This window comes from Salarias fasciatus (assembly GCF_902148845.1).
Source record: "Salarias fasciatus chromosome 7 unlocalized genomic scaffold, fSalaFa1.1 super_scaffold_4, whole genome shotgun sequence".
Classification (NCBI taxonomy): domain Eukaryota; kingdom Metazoa; phylum Chordata; class Actinopteri; order Blenniiformes; family Blenniidae; genus Salarias; species Salarias fasciatus.
The window spans coordinates 16,735,637-16,748,408 of NW_021941229.1; the positions used below are offsets into that span (position 1 = coordinate 16,735,637).

The window sequence follows — 12,772 nt, forward strand, 5'->3', positions numbered from 1 at the left end:
TGGTTTATACCTTCTCTATGTCAGAAACCGTGTCCAAGGAGGTTCCCTCCAGAACCTCTGGAGCTGTGAAGGCTCTTAAATCCTGCTGGGTTACATACTCATCTGTGAATGAGATGCCGCCAGAAGGCATGAGCAGGAGGGACCAGGGAGAGATAATGAAGCCCATTGCTGAAGGATCTGGAAATAAAACACACAGTTACGACATAAAGATGGGACCAGAAGCAAAGGAGCAAAGAGAATTATTCAACTTTAGCCAATGCCACACATCCATGAAGCAGTGCTGAGATACATTCATTTCCAAGTAAGAATATGTTCCCGAGATTTAACGCTCCAGCAATATCACATTTACCACAATATGCATTCAGACTCTCCAAGGCGATACACTGTTTTTACTAGCACTCAATATGGCGAAGCATCTGCAGCCTGAATGCAGGATAACATATGCAGCAACAGTGGATGTTTCTCGCTGAGGCTTTAGCGTATATGGACATTTGAGATGATTGAAGTAAACAAAAACACATGTTGCTTTCTTAGCCCGCAAGAAAATAACTGGAGAGGCATGGAAGCAGAAAGGAATGGCTACACAGCGTAGTTCCCTTTTCCTACAAAGCCACAGCCACTGCAATGGTGGGAGAACGATTTAAAAATACACAAAGGAATGTTTGAGCAGCGCTGCAAAATTCTTTTCTTTGACTGATACTTAACTCTGAGAGGAGCACGGAGACGAAAAGAGGAACTCGATTTGGGGCTCCAAATATCTGCTTTCAAAAGCTGGAATTTACTAAGTAAATACAAGTTTCCTGTTTAAAACTCATGTGACCATTTGGAGATCCTACATAAAGGTAGACTGGGTTACTAGGTGTAACCCACACAAAGCTTTGCTCTGGACAGAAAGACACAAAGCTGGAAGCTGAAAAGAAGTGCATGAGAAAACCAAGCCTGATCATAATCATCTCTTGACAGATGGACTGCAAATTAATCAACAGCTTTCTCCAGAGAGAAAGTAGCTTTTTTAGATGGGAGTACAAAATGTGACTTGTGCCTGCACCAGTTAATTCCCTCTTGACTACAAACTGCACAACTGTACGTTCTTTGTCTAACAACAATGTAATCTGTATATTAAAAAAAAAAAAACTGCTGTGTAGCCATGATGGAATAGCTCTCAATTACCATAAAAAAAGGCCAATATACAGCCAGCAGATGCTGCCACTGATATTTTATTTAATTTTTATACACAATTATCAGTTTAATATCTAACATTTCACCTGAGGATGAATGTGCTCACTGTACCACTAAAAGTTTGACCAACCACATTTCAAGCATCTATACAGAACATCAGGGATTTCTTACCGAGCCAAAAATAAAACATTAAGTATCTCAAGATAAATGGTCAGAGGAGCAAAATTGCTTCTCATGTGCCATTAATCTGCAGCAGAGGAAGAGGCCCCCATGAAATGACATCATCGAGAGAGTGCCAGTCAAACCTCAAACGATGGAAAACAACAAGGAAAGAGTAATGGAAAGATGGAATTTCTGCTGGTTTCATCAGGGAGTTCTTTTAAACAAGAAAAAAAAATATTGTTGCATTAAGCAGAAACATTCAGATCAGGCCAGTAGGTCATATGTGTGTAGAGGTGGACCCCTATAAATCTATATGTTCAGCAACTAGCAGCCCCAATGCACCGTAAACACATCATCAAAGTCACATATGCAGTGCAATGACAAACCTTGGCACAGCATTAATCAAAAGGAAAAGCAGGAAACAATCTGCAAAAGGCATACTCTTAGGCAATGCTCACACTTGTGGTCTTCTGGACCGAAGTTATAATAGTAAAACTTTGCATTCTGGTTCAGTTAACTTCACACTCACAGTAACATTTTTAGCTTCAGATCAGCTGATGTAAACACACTGTTGAACAGCAACTGTGCCGTATATTCGATAAATTAACTTATACAGCAAAGCTGTGTGCAAAGCAACAACAGTAAAGGTACAACGGTTGATTCTTGTAGTGGGATTTTGAACTGCTACAAATTCACAGAAAGCCTAAATGATGGATAATACAGCCAGAACAGAGCAGCAATTTCTCCATCATGCACCACAGTCATGTTAAACTGCTGGGATAAGCTGCTTCCAGAGTTGGTCATGTCTTGTGTTTGTTGAACAAACACAAGAAACAAACTTTGTTCCACTTACAGCTCCTTGGACAATAGCGCATTTACACATCCAATGAACTTCAACTGGAGTGCACCAGAGTTACCGCAGTTACCACCACTTTTCAAGAGGTCTCTCAGCTTGTTTGGTGCTCACCAGGGCATTTATGTTTTCAAAAATGAACTGCACTGAGGCTATCTTACAGGGAGCAAGCCAGTTTTCATGTGTGCTGGACTTGGCGATCTTTTCTGGCCAGGTAAGATTCATGTGTATATTTCTGAACACTATCACCGTTTTGCAACAGTACTCCGCTACAAGTTACAGCTACTAAATATCAAGAAAAATGCTACCAAAAATACACAACAGATGGAAGTGACGCTACTGCTGAAAAAAAAAACAACAGCAAACGTATGGTCCAGAGGTAAAATATTGGGCTACTTCAACATTTTCCCCTCTATTTTCATACTGATCTATTTTCCAAAACATAAATGCTTCTATAACAACTGCTCTATTGTCTGTTGACCGTTTATTCATCACCTGAAGGCACCTCAAGCATGTGAAGATGAGGTCCAGGATAAAATTATCTTTGTGCACTGAAGTCTATTGGAGCAGTTGACACCATCGATTCAGTGAACAGCAACAAAGTGCTGTCAAACTTGCTTACATTTCAAGCGTAGCGGCTGCTAAATGGCCTTGTCCTTTAGTTTAATCTATAATAGTTTCTCAGTCCTGAGCTATTCTTGCAAGGTGGTTCAAGGTGGTGTGCGACAAAGGAATCTCTGGGTAAGAGAACCTGTTTCCTTGTAAATGTGGAGGATTCCTTCTGAGGACACAAGGCTATATCCATATATACACTCAAACCCACTTCAGCTAGAGTAGGATTGCTTATGATGAAATGAAAAGATAATCCTGAAAGTGAGGAGGCATTTCATTTCTGTACTTTTTACAAATCAGTCCTTTAATCAGCAGATGGACCCATGAAAGAAACTCCAAACAAATCAGAAACATTTGCACATCACCAATTCAAACAAATCATTTCTATCCAAACACAATAACCACTGCTGTTTACACACAAGGACAAAATAGCCTGGTGGTGTGTGTGAGTACAATCACAGTGTCTGTGGCACTGACAGTACCTCTCGAAGCACCACAGACAGAAACTACAAACATCTGAATAAGAGAATTTGGCAAAAACATTTTGTCTACATGAACAAAACACAGACATTGTTCTTGTCATGGATTCAACGTTTTTAAACATAAAACAGAAGCAGCTCCCCTCATCCCAAACTGCTGAGTTGTTGCAGTAAACAACAGCTTTAAAAAAAAGAAAATGGAAAAAGTCAGACACATTTCAAAGGTGAAGTGGTCACTTTTATTAATCTACTCTGGGAGGCTTCTTTACATAGCTCTGTGACGACATAATAGCCGGGTTCAAACATCTGCGATTCAAATTTTAGCTTCGCTCAGCAGTCTAAAACTGTACACAGGAGAGTCTACAATTTACTGAGAATAGCTACACATCTCCACACTGGAAAAGGAAGACGAGGGGTGCATTTACAATCTGAAACACTAGCAGCACAATGCCAGACAAAGACTAAAATAACCATAGACACTCCACCTATCATCCCAGAACCTTATCCCTAATAATTTAGGAATTTTATCTTTGTAGCCTTGATCACTAAAACACAGGAGCATTTGGACACATTCCTCCTGTTGTGAATCTGACCTCAGCATCAAAGAGTTATTCACCGAAACCACTGATAAGAGAAACATTCTTATAACATGCCCTGATCGCAACCAGCCCGCAAGTCAAGCTTGTTTACTTAGAAACATACATGTCTGAAGCTCTGTTACCGTTCATGGAAATTTACATGGCCAAATGTCAACAGTTTAGATGACACAATTACAGCTGGTGTAATCGGGGCACTGGGATTTCATGCAGGACTAGGCACCACCCAACATTTCAAGGCACTGCTGACTCACATCCTGCCTGTTTGTCCCACAGAATATAAACTTGACACAGCTCTCCAGCCTAATCTCTTTCAGATTTCAAAGACATCTACAACTATTCATGCTCACTAATGCAGCAGTTCCTAAATATAACATGGTGCCATAAACACCCTTCTTAGTGAAATCAAAGAGAAATTCAATTATGCCATAATTATTTTCTTGTTTTTTTAACAAGTTTGAGAGCTCAGGTGACTCATATGATCATTGCATTACTTCTGATTATTTATCTGCCATTACAAAGAAAAAAAAAGACAATAACATATCTTCAGTAATCCCATCACGACAATGCTCCAACTCTCACAATTTGCAGCATTTGCATTCTACAAGTTTCCTGTTCCTACATCTATAGCTGGAAGAAAAAAAAAAATCAATTCAGTTACCTTAGTTAAAAAAGAAAAGGAAATACCAGAATAAAAATATATGAAGAAAACTATTGCATTTACGTAGGAAACAACCTACCTTTGTGGAAAAGTTCTTGGAGGCTCTCTGCACTCTGGCTGAGCACTGCCCAGACCTCCTCCTCCTGGAGTGGACCTCCTCGGACCTCCAAGGCTTCTGCCAGAGAAACGTGCATCTTCTCTGCAAAGAGGACAAAATATAAAACAATAAGTAGAACAAAATATACACAAAAACTAAACCAGAAATTGGAGATACATGGCACAAGCATGTTAAGAACTGTCACAATATAAACTGAGGTATGTTCACAACCCACACTCCACTCATCGCGGTGATGGTAATTTCCATATTGCTAAAGTAAACTCAAGCACAACAGCATCTAATTCTGAGAAGGGATGGACACCTTCTTTTTCTGGCCTTCAGGAAAACCCTCACATTTTTCCATAGAACTGCCTTCTTATCATATGCTGCAGCTGAGGAGAAAGACAACCACATGATCCACACACAAACAACAGAAATGCACAAGCTTTGAGTCATATAGTAGTAGTTTATCAAGCAGGGCCTTATTATTAAGCCCTTATTACCAAAACTCGAGAGTTGAGATCACAGCTTCCTCCTGAGATGGACACTAATCTAAAGGAGCAAAATCCTTGTTCTGTGATCCTAAAGCTGCAACCTGCTGTACGCTCAAGCAATGCATACTGATTTCTAAGTACATTTCAGGAAAAAAAAAAAAAAAAAAACGACAACTGGGTCAGGCTGAAAAGCTTGGTGGTCGTATTAAACTGTGGAAAGCCCAACAAACTCACAACTAGTGAAACTCAACTTAATGCATAATCCAAAAACACAGAGCGGACCAGCAAGAAGGATTTGCTCCCTGCCAGTATGAGGGGAAAAAGTTCATTCATATGTATGACTCACACAAGCTGAATTTATCTAATAATTTGATTTGATTATGAAATGAATATAAGTGTGCTTTATGCCAATAGTGAGCTAAGAGCCTGTGAATAATGACCTATAACAAAACACAATGGCATGACACTAAAGTTAACAGAACTCGTGTCTCATGCTATAATAAAACATTTTAAATATATGTACTCAAACTGCATGCACGAAGGTCTTTTGCATCAGACACAAAGTCATCTAATTTAGACGCATCAGAGCTTGAAGGAAACTCCAAAATTAAGTTCTCACGATGCTGCTGAGCAAGCATGCAAATCATAAGGGCAATGCAAAAGACCCAGAGCCACATAAGCCAGAGAACGTACAAAAATGTGGCGTGCGCTAATTTATATCCTCTTGAGAGAACCACTATTGTACTGTGACTCTACAATCAATAGTTCTTACAAGGTTTAAACAAGCAATTTACAAGTGCTTATGTATTACAATTATCTCAGAGTCTCTTGTAGCCCTTAATTCATTATTAAATCTTTTTTTTTTTTTTTTTTTATGAAAAACTATCTCACAACTTCCCCACAGGCTGGCTGCCATCGTAAAGTACAATCACATATTCTATTTGTGAAAAAAGAAAATATCAAAATTTTCTTACAGTTTGAACTTTTTTTAAAGTATACTTTATTTAGTTACTCTACAGAACTGACAAAACCCACAATAAAAAAATTATTATAATGCTAGATTACACCTGGAGTTACTAGATGATGCCTTTTGGAGAATGTCTTGGGAATCAGAACTCCTTTTAAAAAGTTCCCTTATATTGTGTGTTTTCCACTGATTTAACAGCACCCAAAAAGACTTCACAATGTCAGTCACATTCCACCACTCACACACCAATAGAAGTGGCTGCCATGCGAAGCATTCAACCACTGGGGTTTGGGGTTTCGTGTCTTGCTCAAGGACACTTCAACAAATGGACAGATGGAGGATCGAATCTGCGGCATTCCGATTAAGAGACTTCTCCACAGCTGCCTTCAGGAGGAACATATCTTCACAAATCTTACCAAGTGATTGTTTGGCTAATCTGTTTATGAAGAAATAACTTTTACTAGAAGAACTATTAATATGATGCACCGGGAGTTCGTCAATGCGTTTAGTACAACAGTGGATTCCTCCAAACACATCAAGATTATGAACCAAGACTTCGTTTTGAGGTGGACCTTGTCTCACTTTATAAATGGTTAAACAGCAACAGAACCTCCCTTCCCACACTTTCCTGGCTCTGAATTTAGAAAAAAAGAAAAACTGTGCCAAAAACAGCTTCTTTCAAAACTGTACACTAAAAACAAACCAACTGATGGTATAATGTTTGAGAGAGTGAGCTTATCTATTGAGGTCCACTCAGGAAAAAGTCAGGCGTTCACTATAATCACTGGAAGACATCATCCCAGGACGATGAAAGTCTGTTCCAAACATTGTGCCAATTCATTGGGCAGTTAAGATATTTAACTGGGTGAGTGTGAAATCTGACAAGCATGTGGTTCCACCTAAAACTCTATCTGGACTACGAATGTCTGAACATAATTTCAAGGCAATTCATCCATTTGGTGCAGACATATTTCCATCCTAACTAAAGCAATAGATCAACTGCAGCTAAACCCTTTAAAGGACATTACATATACAAACTGTACTTTTTGAGTTGAATTTTTTTCACACTACTTCTGCATAAACTTTTAGGTCAATTGCCTCATTAGTGCTTGGTTTTATTGCTGAAATTAATGTGTGAAACAATGTTCTTTCAATGAATCTGAGTTTGGTGAAGACAGTTAATGAGTAAGCATGTCTCCAGCGGAAATATTTATGCAGGAATGCAGGTTTCCCCGTTCTGGTCAATGGGAGGCGTGAAGTTTATGGCGAAGTGGGATACTACCCATCTTGCTCATTACCCATGAGAATGGGGCAGGCGGGTGCTGTGAAGACTGATTGTTTTGCAGCCCTTGTTATTTCAACAGAGACCTACAGTGGAATGTTTTTATCCGCACTGAGGCTGCTGTGCAGGCCAGCTTCTCTCTCATTGGACTATGGTCCTGCTCATTATTGAGGGTGCTTAGGAGGCAGCGGCCCAAAACAGCGAGAGCAGACAGCCTTCGCCACTTCAGCGCCTCATTCTCTTTATTTTTGCAAACACTGGTTGCTTGTTCCCAGATATTCCCATGTATTCCCTCAACATAGCTCGAGAAAGGAAAAAAAAAAGCTAAACAAGGATTATAGTATGCTGCTGTTGTTAAGTGTTTCAAAGTCTTGGACACAGTCACAAGGATTTTTAAGAAAATAATCCTGGAAACGTGATAGCTCTCCTTACCCTGCACTTAGGTGAAGCTTTTCCTTTCCTCCCACCTTCCTGTCTGTGACACAGCTACAACCCATGAAATGGATTTGAAAGCAGTCCTCTAAATAAACAGTACCTCACCTGCACAACAGGAGAGGCAGATGAATTTCATTTTCTGCCCGTCTTGTAAACTTCTCCATATTTGCCAAGAGCAAAATGCTGTCTCTTTGAAAAACTTGTATCTTGCGAAAACCATAGTAGCTGCAGTCTCGAAGCAATCAGCCATAAAAACACGAGATTCCACTGTTATTTCCAAAAGCATAAGTCATAATAATATAAGATATGAGCAGGAATTTGTTCATATCCTCCAAACATCAGAAGTGTGGTCTCAGCTGGCAAACACATTTGGAGCAGAAGCCGGTGAGAGGGGGTACGCCGAGCCAACATTGAGGTGAAAATCTTGCTGAAGTTATTCACGCCAGGAAAATTCAACAACAACCTCTGAGTGAACCTCTATTCCCAGAATTATTTGGTATTATGCAGCCTGTGAGGACAGGAATCAAATTCAAAACACACTGTAAGTGTTTGAAATTTGATCAAGTCCATGATCACAATATTTTTGAGGCAACATACTCAGTGATGTAAGTGACTGATGTTGTAAGAAATGTGGAGTGAACTTAAAGCAGATTGCAAGCTACTGAAATAAGATGTAAACTTACAACACCTTATCCTTTTTGCTATAAACTGGAACTTGAGCAATATTCAACTTAATAGTCCTGTCCCACACAAATCTTTCTGTGCAGTAAACAGCAGGGTAATGGATCTTTGACTCACTGAAGTTAAAAGACAAGCCCAATAATTGATTTTCATTTGTGACGTACTTATTTGTGATTTATTTGCAATTCAAACAAATGTCTGACATTCTTTTCACGCTTCTTTCCAGTGACTGAACACTTGATGTTTCCGCAGAAGATGCTTCACCTGGCAGCACAAAGAAAAGGACTGATTTCTTCAACTAACTAAAACTCCGCTATTGATGTTGAGACTTGGTTGTTCAGTGTTATTGACCGAGTTTGTGAGTTGTCTCACTAATCTGCATGAATCTGAGGGATGTTGATATTCCTATGTCAGACTAACTACCAAGCTACCCGAGATCTCGATAGTCAATATTTAAACCAGTTAGAGACAGGACTTTCTGAAGAAACTGTAGGCTACATGAGATATTTGTGTTTTGTTTTTCCAACAGAACCAGAATGAGTGCTGCGCCATGACTATTTTGTTGATTATCAGCCCAGCTCTGGATCAACAGTCTTCACTTCTCATTTTGGTCTCAACCTCATCCGCTCCATTTCTGTTAATCACAGGGTTGCAATGAGTACCATGACATGCATAGCATGGTTTTGCAAAACCTCACTCCAACCTCCCGTCCTTTTCCCCCCCACACAAACCCAATCCTCAGACTGTTTTCTTCCCCCCCCCCATGATGATGCTCATATACCCTCCCCTTTAGTCACTTTAGATGAGAAAACTCATCCAACACAGCCACACAGCCTTACCATCTACTCCTTCAGTCTACATACTGACCATTGACTTGAAGTTAACTTCACTTCTTCTCTATGGTAATGAAGGGGGAGGATGGAAAAGCTGCACTACCCCCATAAATCTTTCAGTCTGTGATGGCACATTATGCATTTAAAAAAAGTCTTGAAAAGCTGCAAAACTTCAATGTTCGGCAGAAAGTTTTACAAAAGAGACAAACAATACACCGAGGTGGACTTGGTAAAGGGTTGCTTGGTCGATATCTATTGCTTTGTGCAATGGGTCTCTTCACCCCCAAAACTGAAAACGCTACTAGTGAGGTTACACCAAAGATGTCCAGTGTCCGCCACCAGCTGAAGTTTATCTGTGACGTTCAAGCAAATATGCTGGGATGTAAAGTGGAATACACGACAACAAAGCAAATAAGTGGTTTGTAAACTTTTTTTTTCTTTTTAGTATAAAGAAGCTTTACTGTTTGAGCTAGCTAAAGTTAGCCATAGCAGGTTTGATTGCAACACTTTTCGAGCTGCTTGAAAGACACTCACCTGGCAAGAAGAGCTACAAAACCGCTTGAAAAGGAAATGTTCGAACTCCAATGAGGCTATGAGTGCGCACACAAACGGCACCAGACGCCATCCCATCCACAAAGCAACATCTTGGATAGTAGTTGGGTGCGCGGCGAGGCAGGCAGGCAACAGGTCTACCTCTCCATGGTGCGTTCACGGCAGGTACAGCTGTCCGACGCGGCGACGTTTTCAAAGAAAGAAAGAAATCTCTTCTCCGGAAATTAATCACAAGCCGCGTTTCATAGCCAGTGGACTGTCTGGAGCTCAGCTCCGGCGAAACCAAGTTACCATTTACTGCGGAGGAGCGGACTAACCCCTCCCTTTGCCGAGCTAGCGTGGGTTGACTGGGAGTAACCAGACACCTTACTATGGCCGCCCATTGGCTCTCCGCGAGGGGACTGTCATTTAACCGTTTCCATAGCAACGCACACAACTGGGAGTAAAATGTACAGTGATCCTGCATCATGTAGGCACACTGTGGTTTCTACATGGCCATTAATCCTTCCTACCACATGTTTGTCTCTCGACATCGTCAAAAATAAAGTATCAGCAATTATACATTTTTAAAAGACGTCTGTTGGCTGGTTATGAAACAAATAAACAAACAAACAAACAAGGACACTATTTGGTAACTACATTCAAAGACTTTCCGAGCTAAAAGAAATGCCTCTGTAAAGCTTTATCAGTGAAAGTTCGTCACAGTAACATTTTTTTTTTAATTGAAAAGATTTCTTTGATTTCATTCTATGTTAAAGAATATGTTTTAAAAAAATCTATTTTTTTCACTGCCAAAAAGAACAAACTTGTGTTGTCGCAATATATACTGACAGGCTATATTCCTCCTGATTCTATTTTACTCCAAGTTATCTTGAGGGATATGTAAATTAATGGTATTTAAGACATAACGCTGTTACATTATTCATAATATTAGATATCCCCTGAACTGGACAAGCTCCAAGAGTCACGCAACATCTTTTGGTACAGTATTTAGGGAATCTCCTAACCCTAGAAAAGTCCCAATTTTCCCCATGACATAGCTCGTTAATTCAGAAAAAAAAAATCTATTTTAACACATAATGACTGCATATCAGTCATAAGTCTGTAAGTATTTTTCTATGTTGTGTCATGTCTGTGCTGATGTCTTCTGTTAGTTTTTTTGATGTGACTTTTTGGTCGTTCTGTCACAGTGCCTCCTCGGTGGATATTTTTGTTTCTTTGCGGTGATTTGTCGCCTCATTTTGAGTCTCTGGGGCCGTCACACCCTATGGAGGCCCCATAGGCCCAATGACTGATCTTTCATTAAAATTCTACTTGGAAATGCACCATCTGATTTAAAAATCATAAAAATTCTAAATTCAAATCTTGGTGCCTGTCAACACTTACTTTGTATTAAAGAGCTTTTTTTTTTTAAGACAGCCAAAAAAAACCCAAATTAGCCTATATTTAGCTGTTTCCCACCACATCAAATTGAGTCATCTGAGCAGTCAGGAAGCAATTCACTGCTGAGTATTTCCTTCCTTTGGGGTACTTCAAAGGTGCCTTTTTTTATGGAGTTCGTTACGCCATCTAGTGGCTTTAGTCTACCATTACATGTATCTTAATGGTGAGTGGTGAGAGGACTCTGCCTGTCTGTGCCTGTCGGTGCTAAAAAGCATGATATTATCACTCGCCACAGGCTGGAATGGTGGGGAGTGAATATGAGAACAAAGCTGTTTTTCTCTTTAGATTGAGACAGATGATACTTGTTTTACTGAGCATTTTGAAAGCTGTACCATTCTGACTGATGTATATTCCAATATGATGCTCTGTGCCATGTGATAAACATTTTATAAATATTTTTTGACAAAAATGTCAAATGACCTGATTACAGGTTATGATAATTTTTTTAATGGAAACATCATCATACTATTTTTATTTTCTACTTGCCATAAACTCAAATTTATGGCAGTTAAGTTGAAAGATGAGAAAAACTGTTTTTTTTTTTTTTTTTTTAATGTTTCTGTGGAACTGTCCACATAGACAAAGTAAATGTGACGTCTCATGAATGAATAACCGTCTTCTTCCAATGCACTGCATTTTCCACATTGAGTTGTTTGATAAACTGCATTCAGAGTGATTTGTCGTATGCTGTGCCTGTGACTCACAAGCATTTGAAGTCAGTTCATCGCCTGAGGCAGAGGGCCCCATCAGGAGACAGAATCCGGATGAGCAATGCCTCATAAAGTGTTAGACATCAGAAATGTGGACTTCTCCTTCACACTATTTCTGTCAGTACTGTCCTTAATACCAGCTCATCAGCTCTTGTTTGAACCCTTGGGGAAATTTCTGTCAAAACCTTGCAAGAGAGGATGTGCCTGTCATGGCAGTCTTAAATATATGGGGCATCTGGTACTGCTGTTTCAAAGCATATGTCATTCAGCTTAAGATTAAACTTTGGTCTCACAAGAGTGCATTTAAAACTTCCCTTTAGCTTTTTAGCACCATCTTTGATACTTCATTTCCTGTCTGTGGTGAATTAAATGTGCACATAATTTGAATTTCCAGAGCTGAATGCTTGACATGATGAATTAAAAATAACTGCTTGGAAAAAAAAAATTGTCATTCGCTCAATATTCGCTTTGGTTCCTGTCCCTGCAACTGTAAGCCAAGATAAAGAGGGCATGTGGATAGATGGATTGATCTGGATTATAATCATATGTGCTTATTCATTTCAAGTAAGTATGTTGTGTTGGCATTTAGATTATTGAGTAACCGGGGTTGCTGGGATTATTAAATGCAAAGAATACCAACATATACTAAGTACAAATAATTTAATTGATTAATAGTGAAAACATAATTTTCAGATTTACAATTTCTTTTGTTTACCTCCCACACAGCCCTTCTCAG

At 39.5% G+C, this 12,772-nt stretch overlaps 1 protein-coding gene across 5 annotated transcripts in view; it reads right to left on the reverse strand.

Moving 5' to 3' along the window:
• The window catches only part of ptpn13 (protein tyrosine phosphatase non-receptor type 13), a 39,133-nt gene extending 28,949 nt beyond the window's left edge, over positions 1-10,184 (reverse strand). For all 5 annotated transcript variants that reach the window (XM_030084781.1, XM_030084782.1, XM_030084780.1 and 2 more), the window contains exons 1-3: positions 9,866-10,184; positions 4,622-4,741; positions 11-177 (exon numbers count right to left, since the gene is read on the reverse strand). In XM_030084781.1, coding sequence (XP_029940641.1) covers positions 11-177; positions 4,622-4,736 — 282 coding nt within the window. In that variant the 5' untranslated portion in view covers positions 4,737-4,741; positions 9,866-10,184. The remainder of the gene's footprint in view (positions 1-10; positions 178-4,621; positions 4,742-9,865) is intronic.
• Between the last annotated feature and the right edge of the window lie 2,588 nt (positions 10,185-12,772).